Source organism: Ambystoma mexicanum, chromosome 10 (genome assembly GCF_040938575.1).
Source record: "Ambystoma mexicanum isolate Mex_15411 chromosome 10, UKY_AmexF1_1, whole genome shotgun sequence".
NCBI lineage: Eukaryota > Metazoa > Chordata > Amphibia > Caudata > Ambystomatidae > Ambystoma > Ambystoma mexicanum.
Window position 1 is genome coordinate 620,047,601 of NC_090932.1, and position 26,096 is coordinate 620,073,696.

The following is a 26,096-nucleotide window of genomic DNA, read 5'->3' on the forward strand; positions in this document are numbered from 1 at the left end:
ATGCATTTTCGGTGAAAATGTTCTATATACCCCAACATTTCCAATATTCAGGGTCATGCGTGTACCAGTCACTCATGAAAAGATTTTCCAGATACCCTTTGCAAACCTAGGGATAAAGTCACTGGGAGACTTGGTGTTAGTAGATTGATCACTTGGGATGTTCTGAAATCTAGAGGTGAATGGAGCAAAGTGACAATGTTTTTGTTTTTCCGACTGCAGGAATTCTCAATACCCAATTACCACTGGCCCCAGCAACATCCCTGCTGTTATAATTTGTTACCACATCTACCACCACTAAATCATTGATTTCTACTTTATATAGGGGCATCAAAGCACAGAGACCCTCTCATATGAACTCATCCCGGATTAAGTGGGAGTTCGCTTTGGGCCGCAAACTGTCAGATGCCCAGAGGAAAGGGGTCTGCCGACAAACAAAGTATTTGACTCTCTGAACTACTGTTTACGGTTAATTCGTTACAAATTCCTGCACCAGGTGTACCCCCTCCGCAAAGCTACATACATTTTATACTGACAGGTTGTCTAACTGTAACAAATGTACCTAAGATGAGGCTGATTTTTTACATATATCGTGGTTGTGCCCCAAGATACGCCCATTTTGGTCAGTGATTGAAACCACCTTGACTGCTATGCTGGGTAACACCTGGCAATATCATACAATATTTTGGATGTTGGCAGCAATGGATACTGGCTCTAGAACGGAATAAAAGCTAGCTGGAATGGCATCAGTTGTCACCAGGACTATAATCGCGAAATCATGGAGGAAAAGCAAAGCACCAACATTTAGAGAATGGTTGACCTATATGAATATTTGTGAAAGGAGGGCAACACAATATGCAGCAACCTTACATTCATGAGCGAGACCATTGGACTACTGGCCTCCCTTCAGAACCTGCATGTCCACGGTAGTGGATATCCAGGGACGATGTCCCTGCTGAGGGGTGCACCCCTGACCTACATTGCCTCCTATGTAGGAACGAAAGTACAAACCCACAATTGGGAAATTGATATGCGCATCATACCTTATGTACTAATGTGGTATTTTGTAATACCTTTCATAATTGCACTTCATTGCCATGTATGTTTTAGTTCGGATTGTGTGGGCTGGTAAGGCGTATTGTTTGAATGTTTTGTAACATTTTCAAATAAAAAAATAAATATAAAAAGATTTGCTCCAATCAACAACTTTGTAAGAAGCAAGTTGGCTGGGCTTTCCATTTCCCAGCTGCTTAGTGATTTGCCTTATTGGGCTAATTTGGGCTATTTCGTGTACTGTTGGGCTATTTCAAGGTACTTTCCGCTGCAATCTTTTTTATCCCTCCCAATGCTTCCTCTCTACTACCACCCAGCCCCTGCCGACTCTCTCTAGCCCCACCGCCTCTCTCTCTACCCTCACCCACACCACTCCCACTACCCCCGTAACTGATTGTTACTGTTTATAAACACTAATTGACTGTTTACTCCCCGGAATGCTAATTGATTGTTACTATTTATGAACACAGTTTGAATGTTACTGTTTATGAACGCTGATTTGCATTCTGATTTATTATATTGTTGACTGTCCTATGTAAAGCGCTTTGGACAAAGGCACTATATAAAACACAATAAAAACAAATACAAATACCCCCACCAACCCCACCCCCATTACATGTGCTGGTTGGGTTATGTTTTGGCTTTTTGGGCTACATTTGACAAGTCCTCCCAAGGCTGCTTTGTTCATGTTTCCTGCCCCAACCAACTACCACCGCTCAGCCACCCCACCCTCTCTGCCCCCACCCATTCAGCTACCCAACCCCCACCCTCTCTGCCCCACCCCGAACCAGCCTTATCCCACTTGCTCTGCCCCTGCCCACACACCCTTCCTGACCCTTTCTGTCCCCGACCACCCACCCTTCCCCATCCTCTATGTTCCCAACCACCCATCCTACCCCCACCCTCTCTGCCCCACCCACCCATCCTTCCCCAACCCTCTCTGCCCCCCCACCCTTCAACCACCCACCCCCCACCCTCTATGCCCCACACTGCTTTGCCCACCCACCCCTACTCTCTTGGGCAGGATGTGCTAGAAATTGGGGGGTTTGACATCCTGAACCTCCTCTCATCCGTCCCCGCTGCCTCCCTCTCTACACAAGAATTCCCCTCACCCAAAGAAATACAAACACGCACACAAACACACACACGCACACACTTAACATTTCTCCCACAACAGCGCTTCCGGGTCCTAGTGAGCCTGTCAGCCCCTGCGCGCGCACGTGTGTGATGGGGACATGACCGTTTGATTTACAAAGACCGCTCTGTGCGGTCACAGAGCGGTCTTTCTAAATCAATCTTGTTTTTCCTCATTTAAAAAAAAAAGTTCTTTTGACCTAATACCGGTCTGCCACTTCCATTTAGCAACTCTGCACTTGCGTTTAAAAGATGCTAGATCGGAGTCATACCAGCTGTTGTTCTTGGAGACAAGTTTTAGGTGGATCCTCATGACGGGGGCAAGGAAGTAAAGGGTATTAGAGATGGAGTGGTGCAGGTTAGCGAGGACAGAGTCAGAGGAGGAGTCAACAGCAGAGGTGGGAGGGGGATGAAGGTGGAGGCAAAGGCATCGTCTGACACTCGCTTCATCAGTCGGATGTCGGTGAAGGAGACTGGCAGTGCTGGGGGTGGCTCGGTTACAAGGCCAAGGGGTCCCAGGCCGGTGGAAAGGAGAGAGTGGTCATTCCAGGAAAGGCAGGATGACTGGATTAGAGATAGGGATGTCGCCAGAAATTAAGGCATCCTGAGTGTGACGGGCAGAGTGGGTCGGGCAAGGAGGAAGGATAGAGAGAGGGAATCACAGAGGACAAAAAACTGAGAGGTGGATGATTTAGGGGAGTCGAGGTGGATGTTAAAGTCACCAAAGAGGAGGAGTTTGGAAGAAGAAGTTGAGAGGGAGGAAGTGAGAGGTGGAGCCAGGGGGCCTGTAGATAGTGACGAGGGTGAGAACGAGAGTAAGCGAGACCCCAAACCTACATGCGAGGTATTCAAAAGAGGAGTAGGATTGAGTAGGTATAATGGAAGCAGGGACCCACTCAGGGAAGACCAGCCTCACTCCACCTGCAGGCCTGTTGGGTATGGGTTTGGAGAGGATTCTGTAGCCCTCAGGAAGGAGGGTATCAAGAGCAGTGACAGAACTGGCATTGAACCACGTCTCGGTTAGAGCAAGGACATCTAGGTCAAAGTCTTCAAGAAGGAGACAGATGTCAGAGGAATGTTTGACAGCAGAGTGAGAATTCAGAGTGGCTAGGTGAAGCTGGTTACTGCATTTGAAAGGTTTCTGAGGAGAGGTACAGGGGCGTGGTCCACCAGTCAGAGTAAATGCTGTTAGAATATTCCGAACTGGTCAGTTACTGCTTAGTCAAAGTGAGCCCTTTACAAATATCTATATTATGGCGTTAATCCCCCATTCCAATGGTTGGAACAGGGGATAATTGCCCGGCAGCCCAAGTTATCTGCCCGAGCACAGTTATCTGCACCTCTGTTTTGGCAGGTTTACCATTAGAGAGTGCAAAGCCATCCACTAGTTAATGGCAGAGACAGTTTGAAATTTTGATAGAGAGTTCAGAGGAGAGTTCATGAAAAGAGAAGAAGATTAGGGTGCAATACACAAAGAGTTGGTATGAGATCCCAAAGGAGGAGATTAGTGCCCCAAAAGCAGAGGTGTAGAGTGTAAATTGGAAGGGACCTAAGACAAAGCCTTATGGTACACCAACAGAGGAGTGAGTTGAGAGGCGTTGTTGTTCCATGCGATGAAGAATTGGTGAAGTTCCAGATAGGATTCAACCCAGGCAAGTGCTTGATTGTGAACCCGAAGAAAAGAGACAGTATTAAGGAGATCAGAGTGATATATAGTTTCAAAGGCAGCACCCAGGTCAAGGAGAGTTAGGCTACAGGATAGTTTGATGTGTTTAGCAGAGGCAATGAAGTTGTACACATTCATGAGAGCAGTTTCCGTGGAGTGGCAGGGGGGGGGAACCTGGTTGTAGGGGTCTTGAAAGTTGTGTATTTTTAAACAAATGTGTAAAACGGTAGAACACACCCTTTTTGAGTACTGTAGAATACTACGGAAGGAGAGACACAGGGTGAAAGTTAGCCGGTATGTTCAGATCAGCCCCTTGCTTTTTCAGGAGAGTGATCACTGTGGCCATTTTGAAAATAGAGGGCAAGTAGGAAGTACAAGTGGAAGTGTTCAGCGAGGTGAGAGGTCTTTAAGGGGATAATAGGCTTGACTAGCTGAGGAGCAAGAGGGTCTGATGGGGCACAAGAGAGGATAGCCTTCATGAGGTAGAGATGGAACTTCTTCAGTATTAGTGTGACTAAAGTGGGAGATAGAGGCAAAGGATGATGGTAGAGTAGGCAGAGTGTAGAATGTTGTAGAAGGGAGTGTGAGTAAGGCCAGGAGAGAATCTCTGATTTCGGAAATTCTTGCAACAAAGTATTCAGCTAGGTCATTTTCTGTGAGTAGGAGTTGATAGCAATAGGTTTAAGAGGAGTGAGCAGTGAGGTTAGGGTGTACTGTAGCCGGTGAGGATGGTTGGAGTGAGAGTCAATGAGGGTGAGGTAGAATTTTGTTTTTTGATCTATGAAGAGAGGACTTGAGAGAGTTCAAGGCAGAGAGGTAGAGTTTCAGGTTCTCATGCAAGTGGGTACACCTTTGTTTATGCAGCAGCAGACGCGGGGGGTGTGTGTGCACAGACAACGTACCAACATGGTGTCCCTTGGTTGAGGATGCTGAGACTTGATTGCAAACATTGCGCAGCAGGAAGCATAAGAAAGGGAAGCTTGCACTCTGAAGACCTGTTTTGCAGAGGCTGTGCAGTGGGAAGCAAAATTATGAAAAGCTTTCTTCCCAACATCACTTTAAATCTCCAGCGTTCTGCCCACTTTCGGCGCTATTACCGCCGCCGGCAATAGCGCTGAAAAGCCCCATAGAGTACTATGGACTCTTAACAAAATGGGGAATTACAGCCTTACCACAACTCGGGATCTAGCTTTAATAACGCCAGATCAAGTTGTGGTAATGCTATTTGTGTTGGCGGTATCCCAGTGCAATTACTGCTGGGATACCGCCAAGGCTGTGATGAGGCCCAGTGCCTTTAAGCTTCTGAGTTTATGTAGAATCCAGCAACAAGATGGGGCAACATTATTAGAACAGAATGCAGACAACCACTACCCAAGCCAAAAGAAAGCCAAAGCAAGGCAATTTCAACCAATAGATATTGCCAAAGTCAGGAGGGGACTAAAGGAAGATCGAAAGGTTGTGAAGCTTATTACCCATATTTAAAGAAGCATCTAACAAAAGCTGTTATAAACCCACATTGCATAACCAAGGAAGGGACAAAAGCCATATAATTGTCAGTATTTGGTTAATAACGCAGTGGGGAAGCAAGAGTGGCAAGAAGGCTGCCTTCTGGAAAAGGTTGTTCAGAAGGAGAGGAGCATCATTTGCAGAGGTTTTGTAAAGTACAAAAGAGTACTAAAGAGCACCAATGTGAACCTTGCCTTTCCTGAAGAGTTGCTTGCAGTCTGATGTTGTAAACTAATGAACACTGCAAAGCTGTTGTGAACTGATCTTAACCACTGAGGCACTTGTTGATTGTAAATTACTATTCAGGCAGGGGAGTATACCAGAGTAGCGAACTTGAAGTAGTAGGTCTGGCATGGAAGTAAAACCAGGTGGACGTTGATGAAGTTCTATGAAGTGGTGTTAAACAAATTATGCTGACAAATATTCATTGCTGAAGAAAGAACTGTATACAACTGCTGCAGAAGTATTATAAATCTTTCGAATAATAGGTTGTTGGCAAAAGCATTCTGAGTAAGACATTTATGTTGATACTGATGAACTAAGGAAATATTCTTTGTTTATGTGAAGAAGATTACGTTGAGTCTTACTATCACAAAAGAAAGACAAAAAACCTTTGTTGAACCACTGGAGTGTTGGAACTTCATGTTAAGTTGGAGTCATAACTGTTTTAAAACTTGTCCTACAAACCAGGATTTTCCTAATTCTTTTGGAACTCTGGAGTAGAATCCTACTTGAATCTCAGGAAGGGGAATTCAGATAAGGAGAGACTGTTTTCATATTGTAAACTTAACTGTTATATTTGTGTTGCCTTTGAACTGCCATGCATTACCTTGTTGAGTTACTGTATGTATAAGTGTGAGGGACAGATATCCTTTGTTAGAGTATTTCCTTTAGTTTATTTTAGGCAGGGAAATACTTGTCAGGGTAGGGATAGTGAGGTGCTTATCCAACCTTTAGAGTTAATAAATTGGCAACTTTCCAAAAACCTTCAGAAAATTGTCCACCTCACATTTCTGACCCCTCACAGTATTGAAACATCAGGTCTCATCCTTTTCTCTCCATGTGCTGTAGCATAACTCACAGGTGTGCCGTTAATGAGTGATCACAGGTAAAAAGCTGGAGGCATCCAAACGCTTTGTGTCCTCACTGTACAGGATACTCCTCAACTACTCAAAAGTGGGCATACATGAAAAAATGGGAGCATACAATGGGTGGGGAAATTCCAATAGAGTACTGAGAGAACCTCTGGTGAAACATCCCCAAATTGACAAGATCTATACAGCTCAGGGAAACCTGCTATAAGATAATAATGCAGTGGTATTAGACATCTGTGGTGCTGCATATTATATACCCTGGGGTATCACAGGAATTCTGGAGGGGATGCCAGGGGAAGGGGGACTGGGCCCATGTATAGTGGGGATACGCTGCAATAGCCTCCTTCTAGGTGAAAGTGGGCTCACACATCCAGGCGATGATTACATTTGATGTGCCCCTCTTAGCGTGGGAGGGGATATGCAGGCTGTTTGACCCCGGAATTCATTTGCACACCAAGACCCAGAGGAAGGCCTTCATGATGATGCTAGGGGCGGCCTGGTTGGTACTGGCGAAAACGCAGACAGGGGTCGAATGGCTCCAAAAGCTTTGGAAAATGGTGGCTATGGAGTGGGTCATGTATCAAATTCAAGGGGAAGCAGAGAGATTTCAACGGGACTGGGGCATTGTCTTGGATTTACAAAGTGACTTTATGAAGCAATGGTGCTCACACAATCTGCGTATAATTAATATTGTGTAGAGGGAGGAGGAACGGGAGGTATGAGAAAAGTGGATCAGTACAATGTTATTGGCAGCTGCTGTCACTGGAGGGAGCGAATGAGGGGGGGAGGAGGGAGGCGGGAGTTGGTTGTTTGATTATCGTGTTACAAAATGGCTATACAAATATGGTTAAAAGAAATGCTGGAGGAGACTTATTACATATGGGTCCTGTAAGGGTGTAGAAGAAGGAGACTGATGCACAGGTGGCATGTTTGTTGACATAAACTTTATTTAAAATGTAAAGGTGAAACCTCTCTCTCCCTCACTCTAAGAGGGGTTTCCCTGCCTCAACTAATAAACAAGGGATTCTGTCAGAATTTCCAAGTAAATCCACCATTGTGTGCCAAAATGCCTAATTCTGTTGCTCACATGTGTATCTAATACTAAAGGGGTAGTGGATCTTCTTGGTCCAGAAGAATGGCTTCCTTCTTCTTGACATTGGACCATAAATCCAATTGCAGGTGGGAACTTCACCTGAAAGAATGACACCCTTACCCAGGTCTCAGTTCCTTTCCAAGATACAAAACAAAGTTCCAGCTTGTGATGCTGTAAATTTCTCAGTTCCAACTCAAACATCATTCCTTATTACCCATAGTTTTCTTCACTATTGGGGTTCCTGGAGAATGTCTCCCTTCTCCAGGTATCTGGCTCTCAATGCTTTTACAGTGCCAGGGGAATGAGTCCCTTCCCTGGACGTCCTTCTGCTTGGCTTCACGATACATAACACTAGGGACTATAGCTTCCTTCCCGCTGATTTTGCTTGGCTCCACAGTACACAAGAACAGGGAGCAGGTCTTCCTTTCCCTGATCTCTCTTGGTTTTCATTTACACAACACCAGGGGGCATGTCTTCCTTCTCCCTGATCTCGCTTTACCACAGTTCACAAAGGCTGGGGAAATGACTCCCTTCCACAGGCGCTTTTCAGGCTCTTTGTCACAGTTCACAAAGGCTGGGGGAATAACCTCCTTCCCCAGGCCCTTCTCAAGCTTATTTTGGGTGCGGGTCCAAGACCCAAGTTGGCAGAACTGGTGTACTTCCTTACCAGGTACTGCGATGAGGAAGAATTATTGTAACAACCTCTGTCTTCTGTTGCGGGTCCCAGGCCTTTCTCTCCTCTTTATATCTTTTTTTTTTTTTTAAACAATTTTTATTTTTACAACAAACACACCAAACATAATAACTTTTTAGGACATACATGATCCATATCAAAGCATCACGCTATACAGTGTCGTTTTCCGTCCTCCCCTCTCCTCTTTATATCTTGTTGGTGATAGACCTGGTTCACTACTCTGCCAGCTACTATTGTGTCTCAGATTACTTAAGGCAGTCTCTAAAGTTATGTATGGCCCACCAACCCTGGTTTCTGGGCTTCCCTTGCCCTCCTTTCTTCCACCAGCAGCCAATATACCTTTTGGTTATCTGTTGTGTCTTGTTTGCCGGTTGCAAGCACTTCTGTTGTTCTACTTCTCACACTCTCTCTCTCTGCTTGTACGACTACTGCGGCGGCTCCGCAGTGCTTGTTGCTGCGTGGGTGGCTCCACCGCTGCATGGTCCAATGGCTCTGCTCAATCAGACCTCTGCTAGTACAGGTCTCCGGTCAGCAAGGGTACTGCAGACCGGGTAGGGACACCACTTCTTCTGTCCTCGCATCCCGGTCAACAACTTCCTCTCTGCTCGAAGCTGGACGTCCTCAAGGCTCGCGGATCCTTCTGGGAGGGTCTGACTCTTTGCTTGGTTTTCCCTCTTCCATTTTGTATTGGCATTGGCCTATCAGAACCCTTGAAACTCTAGACTGCTCCATAGTGTTTTTAGAATGGCTCTTCATACCTATGCACCTCCTCCTCGTCCCGGTATTCCCCTGAGAGTTCTCTCTAAGATGGAGCTGACTCTTCTTCATCTCAGTACTCCTACTAATATGTACATGACACATATACATGGGACGGCAAGGTAAAGGAGGGTTAGGTAAGGGGGATTGATGGAAAGTATACTGCATTCTCCCTGAATAGTCGTCCCTAGTCCCATAGGGGGGATCCCTCCCCATGAGATCCACTCGCTGAGTACCACCCCCAGGGGGACTATATGGTAGCAGCCTTGCCTCCCTGGTTTCATGGGAAGGGGCTGCCCCTTGGGGAGAAGTGACGACATTCAAGGTTTCGCCACAGTCCATACACTTTCTCAGCAGCAGTCTTTTAGCTACAGAGTGGTAACTTATTGTCTTTCCTGTGTGCACAACAAAGATTTGGACAAAGTATCCCAAGCCCCTCTTGTCTAGTGCCTCACACTTTGGCCTGGCTAAGCCATGTCTTTATAACAGCTTACTTTGTTCGGAGCAGTGCTTTAAAACAGTAAACAGTAAAATCTTCAGTGCTTTTTGAGTTTAACCAAGGATAAAACATTACAATTTGTTAGGATGTTACAATTTTTTTTTGTTTGAACTGAAATGCACATTTACAGCCTTGGCTCGGTAGTTCTTTTTTGTGGTACTATATTTTCTTTTTTAAAACACTGTTGAAAGCAATTTTTAGTGCTGTTTGGGTTACCAAGAATGATGATTGTCCCCTAGTAAAGACTAGTACATGGAAGATAGACTAGGAGTTACACGTTCCATTACCTGTAGGTACTCTTCATTACTCTGAGCCCAGGTCGTCTACATCGCTGTCTTTGGAATACCCTCTTACTCCTGTCCCGGTCCTGCATTATAATTGAAGGTGAGTGGAAAGGGTTACGGCTCTGAGCCATTTAGGGGAGGGGAGATGTTCTTTTTTTTAACATAGTTAAGACACTACGGATTGATACTCCTTCCATGGACGTCATTTCACCAAATTGCCTGGGGTAGCAGAAGTGACATCACACGGCCCTTGATCCCTGATGATGTGTTAATATATGGCACATACGCTTAAGCGCTTCATATAGAACAAATATACATACAATATCACCCAACCTGTATTGGTACTCATTTATCAACCTCAACAGAAAGAAAGGCTGAGTTGACCTTGCCAGGAGTCGAACCTGCAGATCACACACACACACACACACTGCAGCAGCAAGCGCTCAACCCACTGAGCTATCTTAACATATTTAGCTACCAGAAAATCAGCCATTCCAGAAACAAAGAGCCACAAGCTGCTGGCCACAGACCAGGAGCCTCAACATAATTGAAAGAAAAAAAAGATTCAAATTATTTTTTTAAATGTTTTAATTTTTAGGGGTAGCAAGGGAGAAAACGGGGTAGCAAGGGAGACCCCAGGGTTCGAAGGTGCGACCCCTGGCCCCCCGTAAATGACGTCACTGACTCCTTTGTTGCTATTTTAAAAAATACATATTTATAGATGTTATCATAGGTCTCCGGGAGCCTGCAATGAGGAAATCCGTGAGTAAGGAACATTTCTGTTAAGTAATCAAGCTACTTCAAAGACTAGAGGTTATGCTAGTGCCTGCTGTACTGTATACACTTGAGAAATTATTATCTTTGGGAGTGATGTTATTAAATTATGATTTTTCTGGGTGCTTCTTAACATTGTTTTTTTCACTTACAGCAAACCCGAGAGATGAGAGACCACCAAATGGATTTTATGAGTCACTTGGACCGTTGTCACAAGAAGAAATCAGAAGGCGAAGACTCCAACGATTTTAGAGCCAATGACCTACTGAAGTGGCTAAATAACTTAACATCGTTGCCAATTTGGTTGAAGCTTTATTCAGTCAGGGAAATATTGTTTGCCCAACTTGGGTCCTTTCAGTGCTATTTTGCACTAGTACAATCCAGTGTACCACCTGCAGTATCTAAGGTTGCCTTTTTTGTATAGCGGTCCGCATCCACATATAATAACATCAGCCTCTGTGTGTGTCTTACCACTGTGTCCACCTGCTGATATGTCACAATCAAATCAAGTGTGACATATTCTTATGAATGTGCCTTTCGTCATTCTTGTGACTTGTTTGACCTCAGCCAGTGATCTGCCCACTCAAGGAGCATTAACCATGTTTTAGAGAGCTCTTTAAAGCAAGAGTTTGACATCTTAACACGTTAGAAGAGCACTATTTGGTGGCAAGTGCACAATTCTAAAAATGACAGTTGTCACATATTGTCAACTAAATTCATTTTAGGAAAAAAAAAATACGTGTAGTTATGCTGCGCAACATAAAAACGTATCACACAATTCCCTATCATGTAGTCTTATCCAATCATGTGTCGGTCTATGATTTTCCCTACCTCTTTGAGAACTTTGTTCCTGAATATTTTATATATGTGCACGTTTTTATGCACGGATTCCTGAACTCAAACGCGTATGCATCTGATATTGCATTTTCTATTTTTGCAAAATAAACATCCAGCATTGTTTGTCATACTTGATTAACATGTTTAAATCGGAATGCCAATGTATGCACCGTTTCGTTTTGTTTTTAGAGAGAATACCTCTCATTGTAACTGGCTAGGGGTGACAAATGCAAACAAAATGTTTTTAAGAAGATTGAGTATATTTAGTATTTATTTTATCACAGTAGACAAATGAAGCGCTAAATGCACATTGTCTGAGGCTTCAACCTACAAACATGTTTCTTTGTACCAAATGGATGCGCTCACTCTTAACACCCCATCATGTTTTTAGTTGTGGAACACTTTGGTGGGAAGGTAGCCAACCTAGGTGGCCAAGCATTGCTATCATAAAAGAGAGCAGTGGTGTTAAGAAGCCGGCTATCTAGCTGCCATGTATAGGGAAACAGACAATTGTATTCTTTTGTTCGATGGCTTTGCGCCATTTAAGCAAGTGAGGGGGTGTTTTGCAACAATTGTACCAAAAAGGAGCTTGATAACGTGTGCATTCAGGTCGCCACTTAACCCTGTTGATCAGTGTGTGCGCAACTTAATTTCCTTAGCCTCCTTCTCCCACCCTTTCTGTCAGTGAGCGCTGCTATTGCTGACCTCTACTAGAGAAAAAGAGTGAAAGGTCCCTGTCACACCTGCCCTGCACTCCAATGGAGCTCACATGGAATTTAACGTAATGTTTCACTATCATAAGATTCTGCCCATCTCAGAACTGTTATTGATTGATCAAACAGTAAAAGCTCATGGTACTTATATGTTTATTATGTGTGAAGTTCACACCAGAGCCAACACGTGTTTCGACCATTTGAGGGTTTTTTCAGGGCAAAGTGACTTGTACCTGTAGGGTTCCATATAACGGGGTGTGCTCATAGAAACTTGATCTGACCTAGTAATGTCACTCAGTTGAGTGCGATTCATGAAATCAAAATAACAACTGGTGTTCCGATGTCTCGCCTGGATACAAAAACTTTTTTAAGATGAAACTTAATCCGGACCCTCATTTCATGAATGCTCTTGAATTTCTTTCAAAATTGCGGCGTTCAACGCCAGTTGTTATTTTGATTTTCATGATCTCGCATGTGTTTCTGCAGCTCCCTTCCTCTCAGCTATACAAATACTCCAGCATTTGTATTTGCATATGCATTTTCAAAAAGCTGGCAGACTCCATAGTACTCAATTGTAAACACCACCTGCCATTTTTACATAGCAGGCATCGTTTACTATATTTGCACGACAGAGTGCAAAAGGGAAGGGTGCAAAAGGGAAAGGCGAAAGGCAGCGTGCGTGCTTGTACGCCAACTTTTGCTTTCCCCATTAGAACTCCACTGTGCAAATGATACAAATTTGGCAGCGAGGATAAGTTTATGTTGAAGTGTTAAGGTAATGGATCCCTGCCGTCAAATTGCAGACTCATGGCAAATTAGCTCCATAGTGCTTATAAATAGAGCGGCTGGAGGCAGACCTGGTTAAGGAATTTTTATAACACCAGTAGTGCGTTTACACAACCAATTAAGTCATTAACTCTCAGAAGACTGATTTGAAAAAACTCTGGCCAGCATTTCAAGCACAAAGTTTGATGGTCAGGTTTGATAAAGCTAGCTCAAAAAGATCCAAGGAGGATGTGCTTTGAGCGGGGATGGGCAGGTAGTGGGTGGGAATGCCATAGGGATTAGAATGGCCACTGGCTGTCAATGAGCGGATAAATAACCAAACACCGACAAGCTCCTTATATGCGATTTCTCCCTAGCTGTACTCCAATGCAATCGTTTTGGCTTATAGGTGGCTCTTTTGCGTCACCTAATAGTCAAAACTAAAAATCAGATATGGTGCAGTGTGGTACCTTAAGCCCTTCCATCTATTTCTCACCGAACACTAATGTATCATGTATGTCTGGGACATCACCGAATGGCATGGAAATGAGTGCAGAATATGAAGCAAGTTATTTTCTTGCTTTCTTTTAAAGCCTCCATCTGCAGCACCCAGCAAAACAATAGCATGGCCTGTACCTATTTTTTTAAGATGCTTGCTCATCAAACCCTTAAACCCTCCACCTTGCAGCATGGCTTGGTGCCAGAAGAGATATCCTTAACACATCTAAGGTAAGATGCACCTCACCTCATTGACCCACCTCCTCACCAGGCTTCACCACACTCTACCCCATCCCACTATACCCCTTCACACGCGTCCCCCACTCTTCACCCACCCCACTATACCCCTACCCCACTCTACCTACACCCCACTCTGCACCATCCCACTCTAACCCCACCTGCTGTACCCACATTCTCCTAACACAACCTCACCCCATGATATCCCTTCCTACTCGGTCCCTACACCCACCTATATTGACAACACTCTACTCCACCTCGCCAAACTTGACAGCTACCACAATCTACTGCCTCTAACCTCACCTCAGTCCATCTGCCTTGCTTCACCCCAATCTTCACTGCCCACCTGCCCTTTCCCAATCTTTCCCGCTGTGCCTGACCCCAGTGTTCCCCAGCCCGCCCGGCCTACCTCACCCCAATCTTCCACTGCCCACCCGCCCGCCTGACCCCAATCTTCCCCTGATCACCCGCCCGCCTCACCCCAATCTTCCCCTGCCCACCCACCCTGCCTCACCCCAATCTTCCCCCATCTACCTGCCCTGCCACACTCTAATCGTTACCCTACATGCTTCACCCTAATCTTCCCCCACCCACCCACTCTGCCTTAGCCTACTCTTCACTCCTAGCCACCCGCCCATCCCAATCTTTGAACGCCCACCCACCATATCCCACCCAATCTTCCTATGTCTCACCTGCCCTGCATTACCCCAATCTCCCCCCTCCCACCTGCTTTGCCTCAGCCCAATCTTCCCCTATCCACATGCTCTGCCTCACCCCAGTCTTCACCCACCCTGCCTCACCCCAATCTTCCCCCTTCTCCCCCCTTTCTCACCCCAATTTTCCTCCTCTCACCTGCCTTTCCTCACCACAATCTTCATCTGACCACCTGCCCTGTATCACCCCAATATTCACCCACCTGCCTCACCCCAGTCTTCCCCTGCCCCTCTGCCCTGCCTCCCCCCAGTATCCCCCTGCCTACACATCCACCATGTCTCACTTCTATCTTACCCTGCCCACCTCGCCCCGCTCTCCTTCCCTAGCCCAGTCTTCCCCACCCAGCCTCATCCCACTCTTTCCACGCCCACGTGCCCTGCTTCACCCAATGTACCCCACTCACCTACTCTGCCTCACCTTTGTCTACCCCCCGCCTAACCCCAATCTGCCTCACCTACCGTTTCTTGACCCAGTTGACCCTACCTACCAAGCCTCATCCAACTCTATCTCTCACACCCATCTTTACTCTCCCAGTCAACCCCTCACACCCATACTGCCTCACCCCAGACTACCCCTCACACCCATCCTCCCTCAGCCCAGTTTACTCCTCACATCCACTCTGTCTACCCACATTCTACTGCTTCCACCCACCCTGCCTTACCAAAGTCTACCTCTCCCAAAAACCTGGGTTCCCCCAGTTTGCCCCTCAGACTCACCCTTCCATACCCCAGTCTTCCCCTCCCAACCCCACTGCCTTACCCTGGGCTACCCTAATCACTAAAGTCTACCCCCCACACCCTCCCTCACCACACTCTATCCCTCCCACCCACACTCCCTCACCTCAGTCTACCCCTCCCACCAACTCTCACCAGTCTTCCCACCCTCCCTCACCATAATCTAAATCATCACAATCTCCCCCTCCCAGCCACCCTCGCCACAATCTACCCCTACCATCCATCCTCCCTCACCCCCATCTCCCACTCCCAGCCACCCTCGCCACAATCTACCCCTTCCACCCACCATCCCTCACCAGAGTGTACCTATTCCCAACCACCCTGGTTCGACCCAGTCTACCAGTCACATCCACTTTGCCTTACTACAGTCTACCCCCAGTCTTCAGCAAAGAAACTCAGCCAGATTACAACCAACAATACATTTAGTCTCTGCCAAAAAATGTAAGCCAACCAGACACTAATATACCATCTCTTATAAGAACAGGAAGACCAACTAACTTTGCACACAAATTTATAACACATGCAGAAGACATTATTGGCATTCCTCATCATACCCTAAAACAGGGGTTCAAGAGGAACTGGATCTCAGGAAATCTACACAAACACAAAAATACACAAATTGTATGTTTCTTAACAAAACTACCTGATGGTGTATCATGCTTCAAGCAAGCAAAGGGTCTTTGAAATCCTACAAATGTAACCTCCACCAAATAGAAATACGACAAAGGAAAAACAAATAAACGCCTTATTACGAGTTAGGCGGTAAGTGGTAAAATTGGCGGTAACTGAGTTACCGCCAATTTTACCACTACACCAAATTATGAGTTTTTGTTTTGACGGAAGGATTTACCTCCAGCAAATCTCTGGAGGTAAATCTTCCCACTCAACGGCAAGAAATCTGCAGAATTGGTGGAATTAATGCTGTGGTAAATCTGCAAAACAAACCCCATTTGTAATGTTCGAATATCAAATCTATATTGATCAGTATTAAACTCACTGAGGACAGTGTCTGCCGACCTGAATCCAGGGCAGCAGCAGGGATGAAATTGAAAGCCTCCCTTCCTTCCCGTAGCAAATTGTGTCAAGAAGGGGTGAGAACACCTGGGAAACCCTGTTGGGAATAAACCATGTCTGCTATTAAGGAAGAGTGGTGTTCTAGTAGCTGAAGCATTGATGCTGTCTTCAGGCGTAATCCAAAGGAAGAGCTACATCTAGCAGTAAACAGGTAGAGAGAGAGGGAATGAATAGTGCTGGAAAGTAGATGAAACCCCTAAACAAAGACAGTAAGACCCTGACTAGATAAGGTGATTACTAGAAGTGGAAAGTCTTGTGCGTAAAAAGATCACTGAATCTGTCATGGGTATCAGGCAGGTAGTTTGGGCAAGCTGGTTGGAGGCTTGGCAGGCCTGGCATAGGCACACAAAGAACCCATAACAAATCCCTCCTTTCATTCCTTCCTAGTGTTTGTAGTAACTTCCTGGTTACCACTTCCTGTTGCCAAACAGGAAGTGCATGATAACTCATGAACTCTCTAGTTTTTGGGTGTGGCTGGCTATATAAGCCACACCCAAGATTCTTCCAATGCTTCGTGTTGCTTACTGTGGGCTGTATCAGCAACACACTTGCCGTGCTCTGGATCAGCCAGCATCTGCTTACCTGCTCCGGATCATCCTGTTTCTGCTTACCTGCTCCGGATCATCCTGCTTCTGCTTACCTGCTCTGGATCATCCTGCTTCTGCTTACCTGCTCCGGATCATCCTACGTCTGCTTACCCGCTCCAGATCATTCAGCTTACCTGGTTCTTACTCCACGCCGCAGCTATCTCCAGTCAAGAGGGGACTTCTACACCGGCACCTGTAAGAACAAAGAAGAACATCGTTAACACGCGCACATCAGTAACGCTGCGCATACTCACCGAATCTTCCTGCGACGCTGGAATCCAGGTTAGTTGCACGAGCGCACAAACCCCTGTAAGAAAGAAGAGACATTATTCATTGCGCTCTCTCCAATAATGCGGACACTTAATTCACTGCGCGCTCTCTCTCTATGCGGTGCATACTTAGCAAAAGCCTCCGTGCAAACTTACCTAACCACCAAGTCTCCAGTAGCGCTGAACCCGGACTCGAGGCGATAATACCACATAATTTCTCCTGCAAGGGAAAGGGAGAGACATTACCAGGCGCTCGAATTGAAGGCGCTGCGCAAACCTACCAGCAGCGAGCTTCTACACGCAGCGCTACTCACCCACAAAAATACTGGCAAACAAAGACAATACAGACAATTTTGGCCACTCAACATTCTCCGCGAAATGTTCACTTGTGCGAAGGACTTTCTAGCCAGTGAAGAAACTGGCGCCTTGAACTCTCTACCTCGCTGTGAAGGCATTAAACAGTGTTTGGCATCTGAACTCAGCCTACAGACAGTGGCACCAATCACATGAGTGAATTGCACCCCTGCAAATGCAGGTTGGAGTGCACACCCTACTAAAGATCAAGGTATTCCTCCGGGTGAAACAGGGGAAGTGAAGACTTGGGGTCAAGGGAGGCTCATCCATTGCTCCTGCAGAGACACAGGTGAGTGTGACAGAATCTTCCTAGAAGGTTTGTTTTGTACAGAAGTAGCAAAAAGAATACACAATAAAAACCCTGATAGCCGTGGGAACATGGATCTATAATACTCCGAGTGAGGTTGCAACAAAAGAGAAAGAATCTTACTGCTGGCGCACCAGCGACCTTCGTGAGATGTAGTACTGTCTGTCACACTGTCTGGAGAGCTGAAACAGAAGCGTGCATGTGTCCGTGGAGGAAGATGGCGTCTCAGGATGCTATAGCAACTTTGGGGACGGAATGAATGATACAATTGAAAAGAGTGGGTAAGTATGAAACGGACTGTGGTCGGAAATATTATTACACTGGGGAATCAGCGTTGTTAGGGAGAATTCACATTCTATGGCTAATTTCCCTCACCTAGTGAGTCCCCCAGCAGCTTTGCTGGATTTCGGGAGTCTATTTTTTCCACTTGGTTAGAGTGTGAGCCTTTTTCCCACTCTTACATGTGTTTTGCCTTGTGTATTTCTACTGTTTGTGTGATCTTGGGCTCTGGAGCACACCACTCCATGAGCCCCACTTGTTATGTGTGTTACACAGCACCTTCAGTGCAGTGACACAGGGTTGTCTTTAAGACTTCCTACTGACTGCATTTTTCTGGGGCTGACTACTGTCCCCCAGAAACAGGTAAAGTTGCCATTTACTTTATGTAGTCATTTAAAACTACAGACCCAGTACACCGCATCTTACATGGAGTACTGGAAAGGGTTAATTCCTATCCCTTTTTGTCTATGCCTCTCTGAACTTTGTTTTGCTCTTTTAACATTTAGACTTGGCTGGTGGTTGTGGTATCTACCCTAACATTTCAACCGCGATTACTATATAAACGTGGTATTGTTCCAGGCTATTATATTAGCCTCGAACATAAACCCGCTTGACCAACTACTCTTTCTTTTGGCTCCAGTCTGGTTTATTCAACATTTCTTCTTGTTAAAGTCCTTCTTGTGTCTTACTTTGCGCGGCAAACCAGGTTTGCCTTCTTTGTTCACCGTCTTCTGGCAGGCCACTCCCAACAACCCCGCTTCTTGTTGCCTGGGTGTATAGGTGGGCTGAGTGTGAGGGAGAGGTGTAGTCACCCCCTGAACAGGGTATCCTTGGAAACCCAAGTCGCACTTTGTCGTGATTGGCTGAGGTGGTTATCCGTGCCGGACAACCCCCCCCCCGCGCTGTATGATTGACAGCCATGCTGAGTGAATGAGGGATTTTCGCATAAAAGGCAGGACTCTTGGGCTGGAAGTCCAAGTCGCCACTGGAACTGCAAGGAACCAAAGAGAAGCGGAGAAGAAGACGGCTGCTGAAACTACCGAGTCCCGGTGAAGCCCTGCTGCAGTCCTGAGCTATCTACTCTTCAACGACAAGAGAAGATCCAGTCCGGAGTCTTCTTCCCTTGAGCCTGGTGGGATCAACCAGCTCATCTTCCACAGGCAGAGGATCCTCTTCTTGGTCAAAACTGCTGCACACTGCTGTAGTGGTCCGGATAGCCACCTGAAGAGCCTCTCCTGTTTTAAAGTAGCACACCTTTTATTCACCGTCACTGCTGCTGGCCTCATCCCTGGGTAGTGCAGATCACTCCAGACGTCCTCCTTCTTGTCCCCACGACTGAAGCTCCAGGAACTGTGAGTCTGCAGGAAAATACCAGGAATAACTGCCATGGCACCAGCTTCTTCAAAGAATAATGTACCGTGTCCAACTTCGAGTAACTAGGGTGAACCGTTTTCTCCTCATCCAAGGCTTGCCCTTGTCTTCCTTCCCTCTTATAACTTTTGCTTCCTCTGTTGACAATATCCAAGTACTCCTGGCAACCTTGAATCGTGAACTATCTGACTGTGTGATCCTCGACAACAGGAACCCGGTTCCACTTGACACTGGCACAGGCCTATTGACTTTTATCTTCTCGTCAGAAAGTGTTCTCTGATTCTGTCTGCCTTGACAAAAGTACTGCCTATGATTTTTGTCCCCAACTCTCTTGTGTTAACTCAGGTGCTAAGTGTGTTTTAACTCCGGTAACATTTCTTCCCGCAGGTATGCGTATCTTTAGTAAGACCGAACGGTCATTACTGTCAAAAAGTGATCGCATATGTATTCCCGGTATAGCCTTTTGTTTCATAACACCGGTCTGTCAAATCCTAAGGTACTTACCTTGAGTTGTTCTGCACAAGGGGAATTGGTACTGTGTAGTGTATTTGAAGTGTGATTTTAATTTAATAGAAGTGAAGTGTTTTACGAACAGATGGTTTAAAATAAATGTACTTTTACTTTTTAACCAAAAACCATGAGTCAGTGTTTGCTTGGGTCACAGTAATTGTAGTCCTTTGTGTAATCTCTACTACTACGCATTTGCTCTTGAGATAAGTCTGGCTGCTCCGCTACTGCTACCACTTTAACAGTGTAGTACGGGGTTGTACCAAAGGTGAACTTGTATTGCCACTTGTAGTCTTAATTGTGTGTAGTGGTCCCTAAGGGCACTGCACAGGATTCTGCCTAACAAGCGCAGAACGTACCCGAAGGATTTTTGTCTCGGGAGATCTTGGGATGAAAATCTATGATTGAACGGGAATCGAGGACGTACCTCGAACAAACAGAGGTTCCTGTAAATAGACCAGAGATTACTAAAGGCTGACAAACACATAAGCAAAGAGACAGAACAGTGGAGAATAGGCGAACTCACAGAGCATTGAAACTGGAAGAGAAGAAACGTGCCGAAAGCGCAGAATGAGACACTAGCTATGCATTCCCTGGCAACGGAGGTGGAGTCCTCTGTGGAGGGTTGAACAACAAGGCTGAAACGCCAAAGGGTGGAGGTGCCAGGCTTCCCAGGATGGCTCCTATGAAAACGCTGGACCAGACGCGGGGCATGGACCGCAGAGGCAGGCTCCCAAGACCTCTCAGCCGGAAGGGTACCCCCGCCAGTCCACAAGATACTGCAACCGACCATTGCTATAACGGGAGGCACAGATCCCAGCCATCTCAAAGTCTGGGACTGCTGGAGTAGCCACTGGTGGAGGACAGGCACCACCACCTGCTGAAACTGGTCTGCCACATTCTTCTTGAGTTGGGGCATATTGAAGACTGAATGAATACGAGCCCAGAACGCAGGCAACTGTAGACGAAAGGCTGTGGCCCCAGAGTTGGCGCAACACTTTGAAAGCGACAAAATAACGGGGTGACAATTTAGAAGGAATTAAATGGCTGGGTAGAAATTTTGAAGATAGCCACACCCCTGGGGAAATGATAGGCACCAGAGTCCAATGCCGATTGGCAAAGCGTTTGATGCGTTCCTGAGCTTCCGCCAATGACGAATGCGCTGTCTGATGCCCTTGACGAATGTCCTGCAATAAACTATTGATGTCCGGAAAAGATGCTGCGGGAGAGCCCACTACTGTAAAGCATGCAGGATGGAACCCATATGTACAATGAAAGGGACTGGTGCCAAGAGATGCTTGAAAAGCATTGTTGTAGGCGTATTCGGCCATGGGTAATAGTTCCGTCCAGTTATCTTGAGCTGTAGAAATGTAACATCGGAGATACCCTTCCAAAGTCTGATTCAGATGCACCGTTTGACCGTTAGTTTGCGGATGAAATCCTGAACTGATGTGAAGGAGGGCACAGACCTGCCGCCAATACTTGGAGGTGTACTGTGGCCCACGGTCTGAGATGATGGTCTCTGGAAGCCCATGTAGGGTAAAGATATGTAAAATGAAAATTCTGGCCATTTGAGCCGCAGTGTGAACTCCTGGAAGAGACACAAAATTAGCTATTTTGGAGAAAGAATCAATAGTCACCATCACTGCTGTACATCCATTAGAAAGAGGCAGATCCACAATAAAATCTGTTGAGATAATTTGCCAAGGCTTTACTGGTATGGGCATCCTGGCAAGGCTGCCAATGGGGATTGACGTGGACACTTGGACTGTAAACAGACAGAACATGCACAAATGTAATCATGAACATCAGAGAGAAGACTGGGCCACCAGAAATGGCGCTGGATGAGTTTGATAGTATAATGAACACCACAGTGACCTGCCATAGGGGTATCATGACACATATGATGCCCCTCTTTCTGGAGCTCTGAAGGTGGAATAAACAATTTCTGAGCCTTGAAACAATATCCTCGCTCCTGAGTGAGATCGAGTTGATGGAGGGTTTGTGGCTCCTCTATTCTCATCTTCTGGGTAGCCTTAGAGACAGACTGCAGAAAATCTGTGATCACATGGATGAATCTTACCTTAGGGAAAAGGGGTTCAGATCGAAACTGTGTGAATCGGGCAGATTCTTTCCTTGACAAGGCGTCGGCCTTAAGATTGACTTTACCCAGTATAAACGTGAATATGATGTCATATAGGGAAAAGAAATTAGCCCAACAAGCTTGTCTACTTTTGCAAGTTTGTGCATATTGTAGTGCTCGTAAATTATGGTGGTCTTTCCGCACTTCGACGGGATGCTGGGCCCCCAGTAACAAGTGACGCCATTCTTCAAATGAGCATTTTATGGCGGCCAACAGTTCTTTTTCCAGCACTGTATAATACAGTTCTGATGGAGAGAGAGTTTTAGAAAGGTAGGTGACTGGGCATTCTTCACCCTGAAGATTCTCCTGAAGAAGAACCGCACACAAGGCTTGATGGGAAGCGTCAGATTCAATGATAAATCTCTTGTTTTGGTCGGGAGCAATAAGAATGGGAGCAGTGGTAAACTTGACCTTTAAATCATCAAATGTGTGTTGGGCCTCAGTGTACCACTCAAAGGGTATCCCTTTTTTGAGAAATCTAGTCAAAAGAAGTATTCTAGCAGCAAAATTCGGAATAATACACCGATAAAAATGGGCAAATCCAAGAAACCTCTAGATGTCTTTGATACAAGCAGGAGGAGACCAACCATTCCTGAATCGCAGCCACCTTCTGTGGGTCCATAGACACCCCTTGAGTGGACAAGATATACCCCAGGTAAGTAACCTTGTCCTGATGAAATTCGCACTTCTCCAGTTTACAGTATAAGTTGTTCTCCTGAAGCCAGGTTAATACCTCCTTTACGTGTTCCACATGCTCTGAAGGGGATGAAGAGTAAATCAGTATATCATCAAGATAGACTATTACATAATGAAGTAGAATATCTGCAAATAAATGGTCCATGAACCGTTGGAAGATGGCTGGGGCAGTGGATAATCCGAAGGGCATCACGCGATACTCCTAATGCCCGAACGGGGTACGAAAAGCCATCTATCACTCATCGCCAGGTTTAACTCGGATGAGGTGATATGCCCCTCTAAGATCCAGTTTTGTAAAGATCTTAGCCCCTTTCATAGCCTCCAGAATGCTCAGTATGAGGGGCATTGGATAACGGTCCTGTATTGTAATCCGATTTAGTGCACGGAAATCAATACAAGGACGGAGTTTGGTGGTGTTCTTCTTGGGGATAAAGAATAATGAGGCTCCCACTGATGAAGTGGATTCAGTAATCAATCCGTTATGTAAATTGGTCAGTAAATGTTCCTTAAGAACTTCCTTAGCCCTAGCCGAGAGGATGTTCATACGACCAAAGGGTATAGGTTGGTCAGGGACCAGGTTAATGGCGCAGTCATCCCTCCGATAGGGAGGAAGTTCGGAATAATCAGAGGATGAAAATACTCAACGTAACGAATGGTGCGGTTCTGGGATATCTTGAATCTGATTTAAGACAGTGGTGTTGGTTTCTAGTTTGGCTTGCGTCGATGCAGGGTGAAAGCCCACCGCTCCTTGAGAAAGACAGTGTTCAAGTCAATGTTCAGAGCCCAGAAGAAACATTCCAGACGACCATTTGATATAGGGGTACATTCTAAGCCAAGGTTAGACCAAATATAACAAGATAATGAGCTGTTCTGATGATGTCCAGGATGATATCTTCCCCATGTGAGACTATCTGCATCTGCAGAGGCTTTGTTTGTTATCGGATGGGTCCTGACACGAGGGGGCTACCATCCACCGATTTGACCGGAATAGAAATGGATTTGGTGGACCGGGGGATGCCAGGTTTAGAAGCCCAAGTGTCATCAATAAAATTCCCAGCTGCCCCACTGTCTACCAAAGTGGGTACATCGATGGAATGAGTGGAAGACCATTTAAACATAATCATCAGTATGACCATGGGAAAGTCAGGTATTTCAGTGACTTGTGATGAAAAACTGGATGATGAGGAACTGACCAATTGTTCCCGAACCGTGGTTCCTCTTGCGGTCAGGTTCTGGCATTTTCCTGCTGCCTGGGAGGAGCAACCAGACAGCTCTGTACCGGGTGGTCCTTGGATCCACATTACACGCATAATCCCAAACTGCAGTGACAATTACGTTCTTCTGGAGTTAACGGACCCCCAGCAGCCCCGATTTGCATGGGTTCGTAAGGAGCAGAGGTTTTATAGGTCATGGTTTGGAATTCCGACGAAGTCCGAGACCCTGTGTGCTTCCCCTTCTCTTGATGCCGTTCCTGAAGACGGTAGTCAAGCTGCATTACCAAAGAAATCATTTCAGCTAAATTACTTGGGCGAGGAACACGGGAAACCTCGTCCTTGAGTTCTTCATTTAATCCCTGATGAAAGAGGGTAATCAAAGCGTCATCGGGCCATGCCAGCCAACATTTGTTTGAATTTGGTAATGAAGCTTAACAAGTCTTGAGATCCCTGCTTGAAATCTAGTAAATGCTCTTGAGAAGATATCGTAATTTCCTGATGCCCAAACATGGCTCTCAAACTGTTTGAGAATGCTGGGTAAGAATCTAGAATTGGATTATTTGTAGTCACTAATGGAGTAGCCCATGCAAAAGCAGGACCGGTGAGATGTGAAATCATATGACCAACATTATCTCCAGCTGTAGGAAAAAATGCGGCTTAATAGGCGAATTGTACCATGCATGATTCTAGAAATTCTTTTAATTTGTGGGGATTTTCGTCGAACTTCCTGCCAGGTAAAGGACCTGGAGGGAGTTCGGAACAACTAGGTGATTTCACCATTTGCTGGTGCAAAACCTTGTTTTCTTGCTTCAGAGCCTGAACTTCGGCTGTTAAAGATTGAACTGCCACAAATAACTGCTGCTGCTGCGCCTGATCCATGATTATATCATCTTTGGGCATTGCTTACTGTAATGTTCGAATGTCAAATCTATATTGATCAGTATTAAACTCACCAAGGACAGTGTCTGCCAACCTGAATCCGGGGCAGCAGCAGTGATGAAATTGAAAGCCCTTCTGGCGGTCCACTTCCTTCCCGTAGCGAATTGCGCGAGGAAGGGGTGGGAACGCCAGGGGAACTCTCTGGGGAATAAAACCCTGTCTGATTCTAAGGCGTAGAGGTGTTTTAGTAGCTGAAGCGTTGATGCTGTCTTCAGGCGTAATCCGAAGGAAGGTCTACATCTAGCAGTAAACAGGTAGAGAGAGAGGGAATGATTAATGCTGGAAAGTAGATGAAAACCCTAAAGAAAGACATAAAGACCCTTACTAGATAAGGTGATTACCAGAAGTGGAAAGTCTTGTGCTGAGAAAGAACATCAGCAAATCTTCTTAGAAGGTTTTTTCTGTATAGAAGTAGCGAAAAGAAACACAATGAAAACCCTGATAGCTGTGGGAACATAGATCTATAATACTCCAAGTGAGGTTGCAACAAAAGAGAAAGAATCTTACTGCCGGCGCACCAGCATCCTTCGTGAGATGTAGTACTGTCTGTCGCACTGTCTGAAGATCTGAAATGGAAAGCGTGCGTGCACATCTGTGAAGGAAGATGGCATCTCAGGTTGCTGTAGCAAATTCGGGGATGGAATGAATGCTACGATGGCAAAGAGTGGGTAAGTATCAAATGGACTCTGGTCAGAAATATTATTACACTGGGGAATCAGCGCAAGAACGTACCCGGAGGATTTTTGTCTCTGGGGGGTTCTTAGAATGAAAATCTATGATCGAACGGGATTCGAGAACGTAACTCGAATAAACAGAGGTTCCTGTAAATAGACCAGTGATTACTAAAGGCTGACAAACACATAAGCAAACAGGCAGAACAGTGGAGAATAGACAAATTCACGGAGCATTGAAAGTGTAAGAGAAGCAACGCGCTGAAGCGTGGAATGAGACGCCAGATATGCAGTCCCTGACAACGGAGGCGGAGTCCTCTGTGGAGGGTTGAACAACAACGTTGAAACGCTGCAGGCAGAATGACCCGCCATGATGGAAGGAGTAATACGGGCAATGCCTATCCGGCTCCAACGTTGCCAAATGGACCAACTGCTCCTGTGAGACATGACACCATTGGGTCCAATGGACCCAAAGTAAAGGGGGAATTTCACCACCACCACCACTTCTAATCAGGCAGAAATTCCACCTGACCAAGTGGTGGTAACAGTAATTCCTCAGGGCTGTTCTTTCTTCCTAACTCGTAATGAGGCCCAAAGTGTCCAATTCAAAACCTTATGCAGATGGTTCCTGGTAGTT

The 26,096-nt window shown here is 45.9% G+C and overlaps 1 protein-coding gene across 12 annotated transcripts in view; it reads left to right on the forward strand.

The window, feature by feature from the left end:
- Positions 1 to 11,517, forward strand: part of RHBDD1 (rhomboid domain containing 1) — a 723,897-nt gene extending 712,380 nt beyond the window's left edge. For all 12 annotated transcript variants that reach the window (XM_069618187.1, XM_069618194.1, XM_069618189.1 and 9 more), the window contains one exon: positions 10,705 to 11,517. In XM_069618187.1, the coding sequence (XP_069474288.1) occupies positions 10,705 to 10,802 (98 nt within the window). In that variant the 3' untranslated portion in view covers positions 10,803 to 11,517. The remainder of the gene's footprint in view (positions 1 to 10,704) is intronic.
- The last annotated feature ends 14,579 nt before the right edge of the window (positions 11,518 to 26,096 follow it).